The sequence below is a fragment of the Diadema setosum genome, chromosome 22, assembly GCF_964275005.1.
Source record: "Diadema setosum chromosome 22, eeDiaSeto1, whole genome shotgun sequence".
NCBI classification, from domain to species: domain Eukaryota; kingdom Metazoa; phylum Echinodermata; class Echinoidea; order Diadematoida; family Diadematidae; genus Diadema; species Diadema setosum.
The window spans coordinates 16,011,707-16,032,715 of record NC_092706.1 but is presented as its reverse complement, the minus strand read 5'-3'; the positions used below and the strand labels follow the sequence as shown (position 1 = coordinate 16,032,715).

The 21,009-nt window shown below is 36.3% G+C and overlaps 1 protein-coding gene across 1 annotated transcript in view; it reads left to right on the top strand.

The window, feature by feature from the left end:
* LOC140245490 (tensin-1-like) overlaps nt 1-21,009 on the top strand; it is a 305,353-nt gene that overhangs the window by 134,733 nt on the left and 149,611 nt on the right. The window contains exons 2-3 of the mRNA XM_072325060.1: nt 10,043-10,157; nt 11,482-11,519. Coding sequence (XP_072181161.1) covers nt 10,043-10,157; nt 11,482-11,519 — 153 coding nt within the window. The remainder of the gene's footprint in view (nt 1-10,042; nt 10,158-11,481; nt 11,520-21,009) is intronic.

The window sequence follows — 21,009 nt, the reverse complement described above, 5'->3', positions numbered from 1 at the left end:
GCAACTATCCATACAGGGTTCTTCAGGAGTGCTGTCCACAAACAGATTTTGCATGGCTGGGCGTACACAAGTGAACAAACCTCTATTATATGCAGGCAGGACTGTCATTGTATGACATCACAAATGTAAACACCCCCATTTGGAATAGTGGAATGAGATAGGGAGTATGGATGAGAGAGAGGAGAAGAAGAGCAAGGAGAATAGAAAAAAAAAGAAGTTTTCTTTTTTTCTCTCTCCATTAAATAAATAAGTTGTGCTTACTCGGGTGTGGCAGAAGAAGTAATTGGAGGGTTTGTATTGGTGATAGGATTCAGATTTTGAGAGAAAAAATAGAAAAGAACCTGGAAAGAGAGAGAAAAAAAAAAGGACAGTGAGGTTAAAAGCGTGTGTATGTGTGTGTGTGTGTGTGTGTGTGTGTGTGTGTGTGTGTGTGTGTGTGTGTGTGTGTACTTAGTACATCAGCTGTGGTTGTGGACACACTACAATGCGTGAACCCCTCTTGAGCTGAAATAAAAATCACTCTGTCATCATAGGACGCCAGTATTTTCTACTTCAGCGTTCTCACCCACCAACCATGGCAGCTCCGTAGCTTCTTACTTTCACAAACCACTGTGACACTCTCACTGTTTTGTAGACCAAGTGATACCTGGTATATGGAGAATGCACTACGCAAGGAGGATTTTACTGGAACCCTGGCATTTTATGCAGTTTGCTGTTCGATCCACTCCAACAATTCATTTTCTATCTTTTTTGTAATTTCATGACTCATATGGGACTTAAGCTGGATTTGGCTTGTTCACATTTGATCCACAGGTAGGAAATACAGTTTATGAGCATTGATATATCATACTGTCTTGTTCTGGTGAAATGGTAGATCATTTTTTTTAAACCAAGAATAAGATCAGGAAACATTAAAATTGCTATTGGAGTTCAGGGAAGCAACCAGCCAGATATTGTAAGATACAAGCAATATCAAGTAAACAGTGAAAAAAAAAGAGCTGATTGAATCATTTCTATAGTGTTTACTAGTTGTGAAGGCAAATCATATTTGTGTGTACCACATGTTCAGAATGATTGCTTGCGTCCTATGGGGAGTTGCATGCTGTAGTATAAAGAGTGGTAATTTTAATCCGCTTGACTGTGTACTTTGCCTTGTGTGTGTTTTGGATGAATCAATGACTGACAGTCTTTGTAGCAGAAAAGGGGACTGGACTTTGAACGACAATTTCTTGATGATTTGTGAGGCTAGCAGGCCTGTTTGAGCAGCAAATGATTAGCCCCTGCTATACATCAAGCTAATGTATTGTCACTGTCAGAAAAGATGTTGAATGTATGATTTCTTGTAGCTGTGAGCAATTAGTAATTTCAATTTACTACATGCTTCCTTCACATTTAAAGCTGTAAATCATCTACCTGTTATTGTCAAACCCTCATCAAATGAGGCCATTAGGAGGTGTGTGACAGATCGCATAAGTCTTCCTGACGAATGCTTTTGAAGTGTCAGCATTTATAAAGGCATTAGAAATGTATTTCATGAGAAACTGGCACAATTTTGCTCGGAATAAGTGTGAACACACACTTACAATTTCAATGTGATGCATTTAACTGACAAGATTGAAAAGATATTACCTGAGATTGTACCTGTCGACTGTGATGCAAAATACTGGTGTAGATGTGGGTACGTAGAACAATCAATTGATTTTAAGTGTACAGGAGCAATTTTGATGAGCTTTGACATAAAATTTGCATACTATAACACTTTTTACTATGTCTTTTTGTGTGTAAATGTTACTCACATTAAAGTTCCATATTTTTCTTTCACGTTACTGTGAAAGGAAGTGGAAATTTTTCAGCACATTTCCTAGTGATCGACAATAATGAGTAAGGTGGATCTTGGCTTACCAAGCGGTGTCACGATTAAAAAAACCCCCAAAAACATATCAAGTCAACTAGACAAATGATAGGAGTAGACATGAAAATGTGGATGCCAAAGTATTAAATGTCAAATACTAGCTTTCTCCCAAATCAGATCAAAGACTTCATATTGCTACACAATATATGGATTTATAACATATGGATGTACAATGTTACATTACCTGTCAATTTATGCACTCTTATTAAAATGATTTTCAGTAATCCTTGTTGTAATTCAGTCATATATCCTTATAATTTATTTATTTATTTATTTATTTATTCAATGCAATTATTTATTTATGTATTTATGTATTTATTCATTTATTCATTTATTTATTCATTTATTCATTTTTTTTTTGTGGTATCTTTTTATTTTTACTCATGTCTGGTCTTACCAGTAGGCATGCAAATAGGTATGCCTCATGCAAATATATGTTGAGTTAACCTGTTGACAACAAGCTGATATTGCTCTAACACATATTTTCCATAGACACTTGCCTGAGTATCCTCAGGACCAGTCTTCAGTAGGTTTAACCAGGGAGGTGCAAGAAAAGGAGAGACAACTCGTTCGTAATTCACGCAAACACATGTTTGGTTTCAAAGCGTTACAATGGGATGTCTAGCATTCCACTATACGCTTTGAAGTCATGCTCTGCACCGCTCTTGTTGCAAGGCGAAGTTCGGAGACGAAGAACGCATTTCACCTTTCGTTGAATTACAAACTTTATTCCCCCGTAAAATTTTAAATGAAATACTCGAATTGATTAAGAGTAGTTTAGGAAAGAATTCAATATTATAAACATGTATTTCTAGTTTCTTCGTAATGCGCAAATCGAAATGAAATGAAAATTAGGCCCTCTTAAAAACCTAATAGTTTTCTATAATGCGCACATTTCCGCATGTTAGTTTTCTATCCTTTAATCTGGGATATTTTGATCTTTCAAATAAAGTACTTCGCTAAAGCGTGCACCAGCGTGCACCAGCGTGCTTTTAAACTATTTGCTATTAAAATTGTCAGTTTTACACTGCATTTTGATTCGCTGCTCTAATTCAAGGTACACAAATTCATTGTTGACATCACATTGAAAGAGAGAGAGCGAAATGCAGTGGGGGCAAGTATTTCTAGATGTGAGAGCGCTTGTCCCGATTATTGATGCTCTCTTTTGTCAAAGCACCTGATTTCCACCTGTAGTTAAGCGCATAGCTTCTCGGCGGTTGCTGCGCATCCTTCAAAGGAGAGCAGGAGTTGTCTCTCCTTTTCTTACACCTCCCTGGTTTAACCAACCAATGTCATTGACATGGTGGGCAAAGGCTCTTCCAAAGTGTGTACTTTACTATATGCAAGAGTGAGTTTCATACCTATGAATGAGAATCTACTGCTACATTGCATGATTATCAAATACTGCAACAGGTTGTGTAGTTTGAATACCTCCATACAAATATTGTGCTTGACGGCGATGTGTCATCGAATGCTCTCATATTGATAATGGTAGTATTTTGGAAATCTTGTGGTTATATGAATACTAGTGTGGATATTTGACAGTGCCTTTGGATAATACACAAATGTGGAGATGATTCAATCCCGAGTCTTCTGTCGACAGGTGTTTCTTTCTTCATCTTTTCAAAAGAAAACTCATCTAGCCATTGCTTGAAGGCACATACCACCTCCATGTTTGACAAACCCTATTCTTCAGCGTCCTAGATACAAAACGTGTCCTGGATCCAAACAGATTATGCTATTATGGATATAGAGCAGCAGTGTCAATGGATTGTCAGTAGATCTGCATAGATGTCATTTCATGTTGTGCTATTCAACTTTATCAGCAGTATGTGCAAATTAAACAAATTGCCACAAATTCTTTATCTCCAAATCAAGCATAGCAATGACAGTGACAGAAAAGATGATGTTTTATGAGGTGTTTTCTTTTTCCAGACAACTTTTTCAAACTCTCTTGCTTTACAAGGCCAGGAGAGAAAAGGAATTATATAAGTCAGCATGTACAGCTTACAGCACCCTGGCACACCAGAGTATTTGTAGAATTTGCCAGTGCCTATTTTGCCTTGATAACAAGGTAATATGTCACACACATCAATGTGGCAAAAAGACAACATTGCTTCCCCTTAGTTTTGAATGAGAATTTATCCTTGAGGCAAGTTGTTTTGAAGAAAAGCAGCGGCATGTGATCAACAGATTGGTGAATGTTTGAGCAAAAGTATGAGAAGTTCCTTCTGCATGTCAAATCATCTACCATTGCATCTTACCAACTCCTCAAAGAAACTGCAAATATCATATTACTGTGGTGTGCCTTGTGCAACACTACTTATCATTTTAGGGGGAATTTATTTTTAACCAAGGGAAGTAGGATTTGAGTTCTTACATCAGTGTTTATGTATTTTCTTTCTTTTGAAAGGTGTGTAAGAATATCTTAGCAATGACATAGCTGTATAAGAATGATGGAAAGAATCATTTTGAAAATAAGCAAGGAATGCTGTGTAAGTGGTCAAATAATCACATGACCTTGTCAACTCTTTTTTTCTCAAGAGATTCTTTCCATGTGAAATGAGCTCACTGATATGTTGATTAACAAATATTTTACATCAAAATTATATTTAACTTGTGCCACACAACCTCTCCTACAGCAAACTAACATTCTGAAATGCATTTCCTGTAAAATTTGTACATTTCTGTTTTTGTTCTATCTATGTGTTGTAATTGCTGGTAGATATCAACATGTTTAAGTGCTAAGACTGGGTTTGTGTCCTCTGGTCTTGAATGATTGACAGGAGTCTATGGTTTATGGTGTTAGCCAATGGAAGAAATGATTCATTAGAGGGATTGTGAGTGTATGGACTTTGTGTAGAGTTTATGTCCTCCTGCCAGATTGATTGTATGTTACATCTGTGGGCAACATCATACTGTTTTCCATCCTTCTAATTTTCTATTGGTCCACAAGCATGAGGTCCACTCCCACTTTTTGTGGGAAATGAATGTTGTGATGGGTGTGTATAATCCAGTTACTGTGTAGATCCAGGGTTGGAATATTTAAAATAGTATTCATTGTGATGATCATGTCTCCTCAGATGTTAGTTGCATTCAGACGGTGATCTCTTACCTCAAGGATAGCTGTCTTCGAGGATAGACTCATAGTGTGGCACCATTGTCATATGAATGTGCATCATACCCCCTGTTCAGGCACAAGCCAGCTTATACCACAACTCGATAAAGAAATGACGTATAAAGAATCATCGTATAGCTGTAATCTTGACCGATCTGGAAAACGTATAGATGCGCAATTTTCCACTGCGCGGGTTGTTATGGTCATGATGTCACTGCTAGTGAGAGGAAGAGGGTCACCTTTCATGCGCGCTCAGTTATAGACCGATTCAGGTTCGTTGAGGGCAGCAGACAATTTGTGGCACTGGGCGCAGCCATAAGCTCATTTTGAGGTGTCTTCGCCGACCTCCCCTCCTCTCCCCCACCCCACGGGCAACATGTTTATCGCGCACTTGTAACAAAGGTTCGCGCACTAAGCAAGCATTCGCGCACTCAGTACGAGACGCCCATTGGCTAAAACAACCATGCATCAGTTTTTCATTCCGTGCGCATGAGAGGGGTGGGGAGAGAGGAGGGGGGGTCGGCTGAGACACCGCAGTAATGGCGCTGCCCGTGCCAAAAATACACATAGCGCGTCACAGAATCGGTCTATAGGCCTACTGTGTTATGGTCACCATGCGTTCAGATGTTAACGGAATGCTGAGTCGTTATCGAGTTCTAGTTCGAAACGATGCTCTGACGGTCGTTTCATTATACGTTGTTTCTAGGTCAGTGTTCAGACATGTAAATTTATCGTAGAGCTTTACCATTTTGGTATAGCTGTAACAGTTTAGTATAATTTTTTTTTTTAATGCGTCTGAACACCCTGTAAGTTAGGGGGCCAGAGCGTATCCTCGATGATAGCGATCCTCGAAATTAGGGATCACCATCTGAACATAATTATTGTGTCCCTGGTAGAAGATCAGTGGCTGACATACTGCTTCAGGAGGGTGAATGGCCAATACTAGCCCCAGCCACTGTCCAGATACCATAAAAGCTGCGATTTACATCCTTTGGAATTCTGTGCTCTCTCTACCATCAAATCCTTTCCACCATCACGCTTGGAAAGAGACAGGAAACTTTGAAGTGAGTCAAATGGAGAATGTTATCAAACTTTGTTGATTAGTGTCACAGTAGCTCAGGTCTTTGGTTTCTAAGACGAGCTTGGAAGCTCTTCTGTTTACATAAAAAGTAAATGCATTCCTGGATTTGAAGCCTAGTAAAGGCTGGTAGATTGTGCTTACTACAGCCTTCAATGCGAGGCTATGTGAAATTAGCCATAAAAAAGAACAAAATAGGAATGCAGAGAAATGGTTATAATCATTGCAGTGCATACAGACCATTGAAAATGCCTGTCAAACAGAACAATACATTTTAGATCTACCCTCCAGTCCACTCCTTCTTCCCCTCCCATGACGTATTCAGGGAAGGAGGGCTGGGCCATTCAAGCTGGCAGTAAAAATCATACAGAGGTTGCTAAGCAACATCAACAAAAACTACCTCAAATATCGAAAAAGAATAAATTGGGAAATTGGCATTTGCCCAATATTTTGTGACCATTCTACTCTGTTGGTTTGAAAATTACTGATCGAGTTTGGGAACAGTTTAGCAACTACTGGTGATCATTTCTTCCCATCCATTCTACTAACATTATAGCCACAGTGTGTACTGTAGAAAGCTAAGCCAATATGTACATTCAATGAAAATAATTTCCATTAATGTGATTTTTTAGGACTTTACAAGAGCATTTGACCTAACTTTTCCTGAAGGCATGAATAATAACTCTTAATATAATTATCTCTGTCACAAGTTGAGGGAATGAGAACCTATTGTAAATAGAAATTGTATGTAGTTCACCTTCATTAACATAAGGATTGAAAGAATGTAGCAATATTAGTAGAACACATCATTGAAAGTGTGAGGAAAATTAGACAATCCGTTCAAAAGTTATGAATTTTTGAAGTTTTTGTGCAGTCACCGCTGGAAGAGAAGACTACTTCAGTGTATGATGTCACATGCGTACAACAATATAAGGAAAATATAAATAGAATTTCACAAAATTTCATCTTTTGAAAAAAGTATACATTCCCTTGACTCGTTACTGACATATGTTATGGGTAATAATTATTATTCTCATTGCCTTTAGAAAGAGATAAGTCATGTGCTCTTTTATTATTCGAAAAAAGTAAAGATATGTTGAATTTTCTTTACATTTTCTTTATACTGTTGTACTCATATGACATCACAAGCCTTAGTAGTCTCCTCATCCAGCAGTTCCAACACAAAAGTTTTAAAAATTCATAACTTTTGCATCGATTGTCCAATTTTCCTCAAACTTTCACTGATGTGTTCTACTAACATTGCTGCATTCTCTCAATCCTTATGTTTATGAAGGTGAAATTGTCCTTTAAGTTTCTTACGTCATTGCAGGGGCAGATCCAGGAATTCTGTAAAGGCGGGGGGGGGGGGGGCGTGACTAATTATTCCGGGTTTCATTTCGTTTTTTTCTTTTTATTTCATTTATTTTTAACGAAAAATAAAGGGGGGGGGGGGCGTGCGCCGGTTGCGCCCCCTCTGGATCCGCCACTGCACTGTATTATTCATTTTGATTCTGGAAAACAGCCCATTCAGTGGTGCCTGTGATCTGTAGGGGAAATTTTCAACTTATTCATCCAAACAATAGGGTATTTAAGACCCCTGTGGTTTTCTATAGAAAAACAAATGTAAATCTTTATCCTGCTCTCATGTGCTCCATTTTGGTTATCATTGTTCCTATGTGGTTATCATGTATTATCTGACTAATGGCATCAAGTCACGACAATGAAGTCATATACTGAGGTTTCTGTCTTGCAACCTATCAGCTTTGTAGGATCATGTATACTCAGCAAAATGAGGAAGAGGACCCTTTTTTTAGATTCATTTCTTATTGTAAAATTTAGCGACCAAGCAAACAATTGGGAGAAGAAATGGACTGAAACGTCAATGGTGCTACGTCATGTAGGAGTGCATACAACCACGCTTCCTGTTTACCTTCCTTAATTTTGTGTTCATTTCGTGGGAAAATGCTATTGACCTTTTATTTCTATTTAGTTCATGCTTTCTCTTGCTCTGCAAATGTTGCAATGTGACAATTATTCTGTTAGCTGTTCGGGGGATGTAAATATTAGGCAGGGTTTTTTTTTTTTTCAGACTTGCATTCCTTGTATCCTATGTGATGAAGCCATAATATATGTATAATATGGTTTTCATTTCTGCAGAGTTATTCTCGTACATATTCAGTTTTTCAGACAAAAATGAGGCAATTACAGTAGGCCCCTACCTACATTTATGTACATATCAATTTCAAAGTCATACCACACCAATAGATAGTGACTTTTTTATGTTTCTCCAGTGAAATCCAATTTAATCCATTGAGGATGAAGCTTATTTTGCTATAACACATGTTTCCCTGAAGACACCTGCCCAAGTATACTCAGGACGATGTGTAGCTGTCAACAGGTTGAAATACATTATAAAAATTTAGAAATAAGAGAGTAATGAAATTTCAAAGTTTCATATGTTTCAATGTTTTTATAAAACAGTGAAATTTGGTACACCACCTCAAATTAGATTGAGCAGGAACTGAACTAGTACTCTAGGCAGGACATTGTAGAATAATTTGTGTCGTAAAGATGATTTCCGTGATCTTTTCTTTTTTTCTCTCTCTTTTTTTTTGGGGGGGTCATCCAAGAAAGCACTCTTTGAAGCATTGCTGGAAACCAAATCAGATTTGTATTTGGGGCCCACTGTACCTAAGATTGATTTCCATTTAATGAGATAAATGAATGCATGAATGAATGATTATTTGATATGAGTGAAAGAGTGATATTCACTCTGATGTCGGCTTTTTGAAAGGATGAAAGAATGAAGCTGTGTGCTAATCATTGATTGATTCAATTGCGCAGAAGAGTATGCATGTGCATGAGTGAGTAATTGATATGTTGATTAATTGAATAGGTAATTGGTATTTGGTTGATTAGTCAGTGCTTGTAGGACAAATACATATATGTTGTGGCCATACAGTGGTTATCCATGGCAAGCAAAGAGTGGAATATTGATCGGAGTGGTCTTATACTGGCGTGATTTTGAATATTCATGATTTATGGTACTTATAGAAAGAAGTTTGTTCGAGGATAATGTGGGACAGACATTGAGTGAAATTCAGCTTGCTTAGTCAGTATGTATCCTTAAATCAGGGACATTATTTGTGACAGTTTAATGCTGTAGGCTTTTGTCATGGCTGTTTTCTTGTATTGATGTTGACAATGCATAGACAGGTTTAGGGATGGTGTGTGTCCTTATGTGCAATTTTCCTTTTATTTCCACATAAATTGAAGCCTTTTTTTAGGCATACTCTGCAGCCAGTTTTGATAAAATTTGCAATTAGGTTTTATTGCATTTTTTTAACAATGTCAAAAAAGTGCATAGCTCATGAATGCAATAATTTACTAGTAACATTACTTTACTTTACCTTATTGATCAAATGTTCATTTAATTTCTATGTCACTTTTACAATGTTCAGAGCATGAATTACTCTTACAATTACATGGCTGCTTAATTTTTTGATACACCAGGTTTTGTTTTAGCCATTGCTATAAATATATCTGATGATACATCATGTATACACACTTTTTCCTTTTCTTTCTTTCTTTCTTTTTTTTTTTTACTTCTAAGACTATGTGAGAGACACCACTCAGTTTATACCATAAACTGTGGTGTCTGTAAACCTATAGAAATGGTCAAGGAGAATGATCAAAAGTCAGTGGTTATACAGGGTTTTCACAGAGCTAATACTGATTTGTCAAACCAAATATACAGTTTTAAACATGATGACAGACTTTTTTGTTGTTGTTTTCTGAAGAGGAAAGTTTGGTTCTAGGGAAATTATCATTTTGTTTTAAAGAAAAAAGCAAAAAAACAAACCAAAGACATCTTGGGTGAAATATTTGTATGTCATTAATGTGTTCTTTTTTCCATCTCTTCTGTTCACTGCAGCCCCAAGAAGCTATAGACCCTCAGTCCCACACATTCAAAACACGGGTGTTCAGAAACCCTCACAGCTGTGGTGTCTGCAAAGAGATCATATGGAACGAGGGACGGTCCTGCAGAGGTGAGTTGAATGCAACTGCCAGGAGCAGATGGTCTTGTCTTTTTTTTTTTTGCCATTGTCAAACAAGTAACTAAAGAAAACCTCAGATGAAAGTGAAAAGGCTATATAAATATTACTTGATTTGAGTCATCTGTAATCAAATACAGAACCATCTATAATTTAATATAGAGCTCATTCCCTATATTGCCAAATGAGTAGCATCACCTTCATACGATAATTAATTACTGTATACACCATATATTTAGCCAGTCTAATTTTTCACGAAGTGGGACTTCCCAACAATTTCATGAGTGGTTAGATTTGCGTTTGTGGAGTACAGTACTGAACAGAGAAGTGTATGCATGCACGTCACATTCATGTCGGGATCAGAGTTAATATTTTCGAGTGTTTTTAAATTTGCAAATAGTATCCAACTCACAAAATCTGTGAAAATATAAACCATGCAAAATATTTATCATACACAGTATGATATTTCTGTCTGACCGTACAATAATAATACTGAGCAAGTTCCGTAATGTGAAAAAAAGTTAAACATAACAGCTATATACACATGTTTGTATTGTGGCCAAGATTACCAACATACAAACAAAGTGTGTGAAAGGAGACAATCTTATCATTTGAAATAGAAATGAGGAGACTTGGATGTAAATATCTCTTACACCATTATCATCAAAAGTGACATTCTAACATGATCATGTGGTGGCAAACAATACCCTAGATAGTGTGACAAGATTTTGATAGAAAGAGAGATTTATTCTAGAATTCTAGGGATAAACGAGCTGTCTGGAGGAAAACAATGTACTAAAATCAGTTCTTTCCATTTGAAGAATATTTCTAATCAAATGAATGAATGACAAATCAAGTTTGAGTTCAAACCTAGTAATCATAGAGACATATAGTACCAAGTTAATATTCTCTTTATGTGTGTTTTTACTGTCTCTAATTTCAGCCAAAACTGTTATTTCATGCGAGGCAGTTCCATAATGGACTTATGTTTATGTTTCCTGATATATAGCGTAAACAAAACAGCTCAGCTCTTAATCCTCCAATCATGCTTTTACACTGCACTGAATGTCACCATATCCTAGTGACACTTTCAAACAGAAACTCAAGATTCACCTAATTGAAGAACAAATATCAATGAGTATGTAATTCATGAATTGTATGCATGTGTATGTTTTGTTTGTAGATTATTAATGTTTTTGTGATGTAATCTCTTAGTATATCTTGAACTGTAAAGTGCTTCAAAATACTTCTGAAATGGACACCATACATTTTTTTTTTCATACCATCATTTTCTTTATTTTCCATTATCTTACTGCAGGGTGTAGATTTGCTTGCCACAAACGGTGTGAGTATAAGGTAAGAGACGAGTTATCTTTTTCAAAGAAAATAGTGTGTTTCAAATTTCATATGCCTCTCATGTACTGATATGATATGGTATGGTATGATATGATATGATATGATATGATATGGTATGATGTGATATGATATGATATGATATGATATGATATGATATGATATGATATGATATATGATATGATATGATATATGATATGATATGATATGATATGATATGATATGATATGATATGATATGATATGATATGATATGATATGATATGATATGATATGATATGATATGATATGATATGATATGATATGATATGATATGATATGATATGATATGATATGATATGATATGATAAGCCACCCCCCTCCCCCCCCCCCCCCCAGTACCTTTAGGTATTTGTCATGAAATGAGGTGAAGAACATGGTATACAAATCATCACAATCATAGAAGAAAAGAAGGTGTGTCCCTTGGAAAGAACAAAAAAGAAAGAGAGATCAGAAATAAACAGATGAGAAAGTGTGTGAAGGAAATGGTTTGAAAGGTAATATTCTTGTTTTTCCTCTTCCCTGCCTCTGAAGAGGTCAAAACCATATTGAGCTCGTACATTGTTTTGGTGGGGTGTGAGTTGGGTAATGATGAGTGTTGTGTGGCAAAACAAAATGCTCTAAAAATAGTTCTTGTGACATATACCCTTGACAGGTTGTGGCCTCTTTCGGCCAACCCTTCTGATTTCTAACAAATTTTGTCTGAATATGATGATTGGCAGTTGATGCCAGAATAGCCTGTTCCAGCCTTAATAATGTCATGTGGTTGGTATTCTTTGACTCCCTGTCGAAAAAGATGGCATATTGAGCAAACCAGGGCATGGATGTTATACATCAATTTTTGCATTGCTATTGGGTGGTTGTTGGTTTTGCTGGGGATGCTTGAAACGCCTTAACAAACAAAAAATAACCAAACGAATATAGATGGTGTTTGTTTGTTAACACCAGGGCAGACAGTAAGATGTTCCAATCCTTTAATTACCTATCTAATTGGAAATTTGACATAATCTATATTCTATTGTTTATGTTGAATTAGGGTCTATTCTACCTTCTTTTTTTTAAAGACTTTACTTTGTAGTGGCAAACATTACAAAGATGCCATGATGTTGTGGATGAAGTACTGACAAAAATGCTACTGGGTACATTATACTCATGCCTATGAACTCCTGAAAGTGCATGTAGTAAAGATTAAGAGAAATACAGGGCAGTAATGAATTGATCTATTTTCAATATGTTTTCATGATTTTAGCAAATACAGCTTGCTTGTACACTTAAAGGAGTTGCGTGTACTGGACTCATGTAACTAAAATGTTGAGAAATGTGTTTAATAAACATGATAACAAGCAAGTCCTTTTATAAGTTTGAAATCATTTCTGATATCCATATGATATCAGCAGTATCTATATGCAATGAAAGGACACTTTTTCACATGAAAACACACTAAAGGAGTATCGTTTTCGGAAGTATTGATTGAATGTGATGGTCCGTGGTTTCAAGCCAACACATTTTACACGCTGAATGAGATCTAGGGGCTCTTGATGCTTTCTTGCTCACGTGTGATCAGTGTCAGTGCATTGTCAGGGGTGAAACGTGTGTGCTGTTTCAATTAGAGGTAATGGCATTAAGCAGGCTTTACAGATGTATGGTGGGGGATTGTGAATGTCCTCATTAAACTGAATCCAGGGGCCAATTCATAGACTGCTTGTTGCTTTGGATAAATGCGTCGAGTTTGTGGATGGTATATTTTGATGGTAAAGTGATATTGTTGACAGCATTTGCAATTCATGTTGACCACTGCATGTCCCTGATAGTGCAATTTCCAATTTGTCACAGTGAAGCTGGGGAAATATTAGACTGTAGCCAATGATTATCCTGGAGGAAGGTCTTGAGAGATTTGTATTGTCAGGTAAATTGCTTTAGAAGGACACTGCTGTCTGCTTACATCATATATGGATGTTTTGAAAAGAATAAACAAGACATAAAATTGCAAAAACATGTGACATTGTCTAAAGGTAGAGGAAACTTGCAGATTATTCCCAGACAAAGTCTGGTAACATTATTTTATCTTAAGAAGGATTGATATGTATACAAGTATTTAGATTTAGAAAAAAAAAATGTCTAATGTGAAACATACCTACAGAAATGCATATATGCCAAAGTGTTATTCATTTGAAATTTGTTTTGTATTTATCAAAGCATCATTTTAATGCCCTGAATATTAAATTTCAGGTCTGATTTTTTTTTTTTACATACATGTATATGTGCAGTGATACATAATTATCTTTTGAGATACTTAGTTCAGAGTTAAAGATGCTGAACACATTACTTTTTGACATGAAAATATGATGGAGGATTTATGATCATCTGTGCTGATACTGCTGTGTATGAACATATTACTTTTATTTGTCAGGATGCAATTTCTGCAAATTCTGGTCACAGCTTCTTGGACTGCCAATAACCAGTTTAATAAAACCACCCCCCCCCCCCAAAAAAAAAAGGGGGAAAAAGAAGAAGAAGCAGAGGGCAATTTTGACACATTCAATCAAAGCTTCACTGTCACAAGATTGACCCTTCTTTTTCATCTTTTGTACCCTTTCCTCAATCAAGAGCTTACTAACAAGGATTCCTGACATTGTTGTGAAGTATCTTTGTCACTACTCCAAACATTCTTGAAATTCCACACATTGTGTCCATCCCTTGAGAGACGAGCTTGCTATGTGGCTTGAATTTTTGTTGGCAAGTAAGGGCTATTTACTCCTTCAAATTCACCCACAAGGAAGATCAGGACTAGGCATCTGACAGCCAAAACCAGGAGACAAACTTTCTTGAATATTCACGCTTATACTGACCATCAGGATTATTGCTTCGACTGTTTCCAGTACTTGTTTTACCTTAATGTCAGAGTGAATTTATAATCACAAGCATAATTCACCTTTGAAACACTACATGCTTAAATTACATGTGTTGGCCCCCAAACAGAATTGTGAATACCATAGTGCACTTATTATATGTACATCACAACAAACAAACAAACAAAAACAATCACAAACTGTTGTATTTTATGTAGTGTGTTCAGGATAACTTAATGCATTCTGACTATTTGTTGACACTTTTTTCATATGATTGTAAGTACTCAATTTTTCTTTTTTTTTAAAATTTATTTTGTTGATTCATTTGTTTCAATTTATACATTCTGAACATTTTTCACTCTACCCCACTGAAAATTGAGTCCTTTTACATTTACCATGTGCATGTAGGATGTACTTTTGTAATTAATAAACATCAAAAAAAGAAAACTAATTGAAGATTTGCATGCAGAACAAATGGGAGATTTTTTTTTTTTTTGTATGCTGTTATTGTCAGGGATGTAAGAGACTATGTACTATTGATAAGTTTGTATGTATGTTTGATGCTGTTGTGGTGTGGAGGTTGGTCTTGGAAAACATCTGCTTGGTAGCATGTCATGACTGATTAGCTTGAATAAAGTGTGTGTAGTTTCATTTCTTGAGCCGCTCTATTATTAGCATGGAGGATGATATTTCCACTGATTTGTCGCCAGAGCATGCCTCAAATATCATTCATGCCACTAGTATGTTGCATGGAGTAGAAGCCAAGAACCAAAACATGTCTCCCGCTCCCCGAGCACAACGTGGAGTTACTTATCTCCGCTCCGCATCGTCTACGGTGCTTGCCTCCTCTCCTGTGATCTGCGGCAAACATACCTCACCTGATTAAAAGGTCGGACGCGCCACGCGCCTTCCATATTACCGTCCCCCCAAATCTTGCATCCCACGTCAGCGGCGTCGACTCCAATAAAGTTGCGCCATGGGTTGATGGCACTCATTAATGTCTGTCGTGGGGGGGGGGGGGGGTTAAAGATAGAGATCAGCAGGTACTGAGTGAAGAAAAACTTCTGTGAGCTGAAAAAGGGTAGGCAGATAAGACTGAAGTAGAAATTCAGTGGAATATATGGAGGTTATATAAGACAAGATAGACACAGAGAAGACAAAGTGAGCAGACAGTACTGGATGGGTGGAACATACCACTAGTGACTCAAGAAGAAATATCAGGACAAGGGTGAATGTATATGTGTGTATGTGTATGTGTGTGTATGAAAAATAAAATGATGGTATAGTTTTGATTGAGATAGGGATTCAGGTTTTAATTTTTGTAAGATAATTAGAAACAACTTATATGAAATATTCAAGAGCATACAGTTCTAAGGGGGATTAAAACATTTATTTGATAAAAAAATCAGTTTTGAAATGGCTGAGATATCCAAAAACAGAATAAAACAAAGTGGTCTGATAGGAAGTGGGTCCCATCACCTTTTATCATAGGACTACTTTGGTTTACTTTGTTTTTGAATATCTCAGCCATTTCAAAACTGATTTTCATCAAATAAACTAGCCAGTCCTCTTAGAATTGTATGCTCTTTAATATTTTGTATCAGTTGTTTCTAATTATCTTGCAAAAAGTTAAAACTAGACTACCCATTTTAACCAAAACTATACTATCCCTTTAAAAAGAAAGAGAGATATAAATTGTGAGGGGGAGAGAAAATATGTTTGTTTGTGGAAAAAAGGAGCATATCAAAGGGAGAAAGAGATAGTATGTGTAGGAGAGAGTTGCCTTTTCCAGTTACTGCAAAAGGAGAGAGAGAGAGAGAGAGAGAGAGAGAGAGTGAAAGGGAGAGATTGTGTGTATGTGTGTGTATGTGTGAAAAGTGACAGCAGTAATAAGAGATATTTAAAAGTTTTTAGAGAATTCTTAGAGAAATGTTGGCTGTCATTGGGGTGGGGCAAGAGTCAGGAGCGATAAACGATTGTAGGTGGAAGGAACGGGAGATGATAAACAAAGTTGATGTGGAGCATTACAGCTTGTCACGTTGGGTTTCAAGTCTAGTCGGCAGGTGAGAAGAAAAGTTTCGACAGATGGCAAACTTCTAAGCTAAAAGATAGAATTCAAAGAACAGAGAGGTTGAAGAGAAGAGAAAGAGAATTGTGAAATTTGTGGAGGAAGAAAAAGGTGGTAGGGAAGCTAAGCAGAAGTGATGCTATTGATTGCTTTCTGTCACTGTGGGATATTCAAGTTTATAAGCTTTGCAAGCATAGATAAGATTGTCATGAAAGAAGCAACTACACCCAAACAAGGTATTGAGTTTTCTATTCTCCATTCATTTTGCTTTTAGAGAAAGTATGTCAAAGAACCTCATGTCATATTCTAACATACGTGGCATGGTATTAAGTGTACATTGTGGCAATGATAATAGTATTATCATTATTGTTATCATCACGGCTGTTGTTATTGTTACTGACATTATGATTATCATTATCTAATCATTATCATTGTCTTATTGCTGCTTTTACTATAACTGCTAGTACGACAACTATCACTTAAAATGTGCATGGTCATCAGATGTTCAGATACAAGAAATTGGTAGCTGCATTTTTAATTATCCTGCTCACATGACATCTTCAGATCCAGATTTTTTTTTTCTTCAGAAGAGATATTTTAAATAAACACATGACTTAACTATTGAATAAGATGTTTAAAAAGTTCGTTATTTGTGATTTAAAAATAGTTTTCATAATCAAAGGTACAATAACTAACACATATAAATGTAGTGGTAGGGAAGTAAAAGTCTTTTAAATATAGTGGTGCAATTGTAGTTAAGTAAAAGTCTTTTGAATATCAGAGGATCTTGAAATCCTTGAAGAGAGATTTTCATTCCGAAGACAACGTTTTGGCATTGAAAGGATTAAAGCTTGTGATCTGGATTGATTGATAGGTGAATTGGAAAGACGAAGCTTTTGCAGCAAGCTGTGGGTGGTCCAATCAACATACTCTCTGGGAAAGAGGCTCATCACTTTATGTTCTACATGTTTGACAGTATGGGGGAGGGGAGGACGGGGGCAGGAATACAATCTTACTGCTTTACCACGAAATGTATAGCCAAGCATGAGTATGTATTTGTAAATACGACACTCAGTTAAATATGTGATTATGATTATGATGATGAATATGACAGTGAAGATGATGATGAATATGTGTGTGTGTGTGTGTGTGTGTGTAATATGTTGATTACAATTCATGATTATATTTGAGTAAAACTGGCATTATCCTTTCAGAATTGGGTTGACTGTGCTATGACTGTTTCAATTATTGCAGCCCAACAAATGTGGAATTTTAATCAAGTGAATTGACAAAGATCAACTATCAAGAATTAACTGAAGGTCCAGAGGGTTATAACATGTTAATTTTGTTTTCGTAGATCATGTGGGTGACAGAGCTTTCTTCTCACCTTGACAAACAGAATCAAATTATTGTAATAAAAAAAAAATCCCCAGTCTCAGTGATGTCACACATTTTGATTATATAAGGAACTTGAAATAGAGCCGGAAGGTTGCTTTTTTCTGTGTATTCTATATCAAAGTGATATCTTTGCCTTTTTGTACTGTGGTTTTTAAGGCCATGTGACTCTGAAGCAGCTAATTCCCCCTTAACATCACCCACATAATCAAGAGTTTAGATAGAAGATATTATATCATATGTCTATTTTTATCATTATGAGGTATTTGAGATTAAAGCTGCTGAAAAACAAAGAAAGTAATTGTTAGAATATATGTGATTATTTTATTATCTTCAAAAATATTTCCTTTTATGTAACTAGTGCAGTTTCATTGAAAAGATCAATTTTTCTGTATTTTGTGATGACCTTACTGAAAAAAAAACTTTGAAAATGCTGTTTATCTGTTTTGGCATTCAAACTCTTCATATCTACCCATTGAAGTACATCATCATAAAGTGCACAGTCTTTCTGATAGTTCACTAATTGCAGCAAAGTGTTTTCTTGATTACACACGGCTTTATTCCTGCATTTAGATTGCTACTTGTAATTCAACTTATCTTAGATCCACATATTTGTCTTCGCTTTGAAGATAACCACAGACTAAAACAATCAGTTTTCACTATAGAGTCACCAACGTCTCACCTCTGTAATTAGGACTATCTTCTTCGCAACAAATATTTAAACTCTGATTTAACCACAAGGTAGATGTAATACAAGTAGCTACTGTATGCTGGTGGCTGCTTTTCCCTTTGTCTAATTGATTTATGTGCTTCAAATGGATATAAAGATGTAGAGGTTTGACATTTTCTGAAATGAGTAGTAATACATCTTTCTTTAAAAACAATGTTTTTCATTTAACCTGTCATGTGCATTGGAATAGTCCAAGCAAACTGTAGTACCCAGGATGAATGTGCACAGGGGTAAGCCTACTTTGAGGATGAAGTATTGTCAATCTTTTTGGGGTTCAAGGTCAGATTATATATCATGATATAGAGCTGCACTCATCCCTCAACTAAAGTGGAATGGTCCAATGAGTGATGGAGGCTGGAATTGAAATCAAATCCTGTAGGCCATTCCATTCATCAGAGAGGTTATGTCTGTGTGCTTGCCCAGATGTATTTGCCATAGCTATATATCAGTTTGTATTAATAGATCGCCGCAAACAAAGGAGTCGAACAGTCAGAGGGAAATTGATACAGTAGTGCTTATCTGCCTCCTGGGCCATACTATTTGTCTACAGGGGATGAGGAAATAAAATGCATACTTTGAACTCATTACCCATTGCGTTAATGGGACATTCTACTGAGAACAGGCACATGCTTTATGACACCTACAGGCGAGACTGTTCCAAAGTGGGCTGGGGGTGGTCTGTTCATCATTAACAACCTTAACCCCTCTCCATTCCTCTGCATTGGACTATTTCTGTCACTGTGACAGATGCTTCTACCAATGCAGTCTATTTCTTGTAAACCAGATAACTGACAACTGGTAATGAATAGATTGCTTCATCTGACTCTTGGATCTGAGAATCAAAAAACATCCAGATGAAATGCCTCTTTTCCCACTTCCCACACGGCTCACCAATACATCTACCCTTGTCACACGCAGAGCTCTGATGCATACACTCTCATCTGTGGCCAGTTAGTTCATGGTCATACTCAATTCAAGGCTTACACAATTTTTGTCCTGGATGTATCTTTGTAAAATATTCCCAAAACATTTGGCTTGCTGTCATCTTGGTAGCTAGAGTCATTGCTACAAGACACAAGATAACAGATAATCACACATGTTGGACAAGAGGGCATTCAATGAACACAGACTAAACTTTCCTTTTAAAGACTGACTGACCAACTGACCATTTTTAGGAGAACTGGTAGTATTTGTTATAATAAAAAAATATTTGCAAATCTCTCATTTAGCCTGGCAAATAAAGTGCCCATGTTTTCAGACTTTGTGACATTATTATCAAAATGTAAATCAACATGTACCTGAGCTGCATGTATGTTTTATAGTGTCCATCTAGTATCACATTCATGATCATTATTTGAACAAAAATATAATCAAAGAATTTTTCATTGTTTGCAATGAAACATATTCCAATTCATGACATTCTGTTATTGTAACATTTCCAGTGTGCAGTGAAGCAAATCAAAGGTCAAGCAATTAAAGCTTAGTATAATGAACTATCAGTATGATGTTAAGATTTAAGGACACATCATGTAATGTCTCAAGTTTGAAAGAATAATTGGTAAATCTTTATTAAGTTTCTTTCATAGATTGTGTATCCTGTTGTGTCCCCACAACATGACATTTTACCTTTAAAGGGGTACCAGCAGGTTGGTGAGGCACTGTGCCATAATGACCTCTGACCTTTCTACAGTAGATGTTGACATAGAGCATGTGATCTGATCTCCTTGACGGTTCCATGACAGTGCCTAGATCACAAGAAGCCGAGAGTGTTGAGGAACCAGCTAGCTTCCAAGGCTGTTCCTATCCCCATGATGTGTCATTTACCCCTGTGTGGGTAGAGTAACAAGACCACTGGTCATACCCATCTGGATAGATATGCAGAGAAACAAGTGTAGTTGTTGCTGTTTTGAGACACTGCTGCATATTACGATAAAATGATAAACAATGGTATTGTTTATTGTTACTATTACTATTACTATTATACTTACTACTACTGTTGCTATTACTGTTATCATTGCCATTATAAAAATCAACATTTTGTTGTTGTCATTGTGATCATCATCATCATCATTAGTGCTAGTCATTATCCCCATTGTCAGCACCTACCATTCTAGCAAATCAAATATAAATTGAATACATATTGGACTAATTGCACAAATAGTCATATAGTAAAATTAAAAATGAAAATACCATCATAAAAGCTAATGTCTGTTCCAAAATTCTTTCCTGAATTATGTTTTGTTTGTATTTAGAATTCTGAAATGTATTTACAGAAAATGAATGACAGTGATGCCATGGCCTGTTTTCCTTTCCTGTATGTTAGCATCTGCTAATCACAGTAACCACTATCATCATCAATACCTAAATTGTCAGGCATCTTCAGCAAGAGTGCAGCAGTCAGTTGTGCAGATGG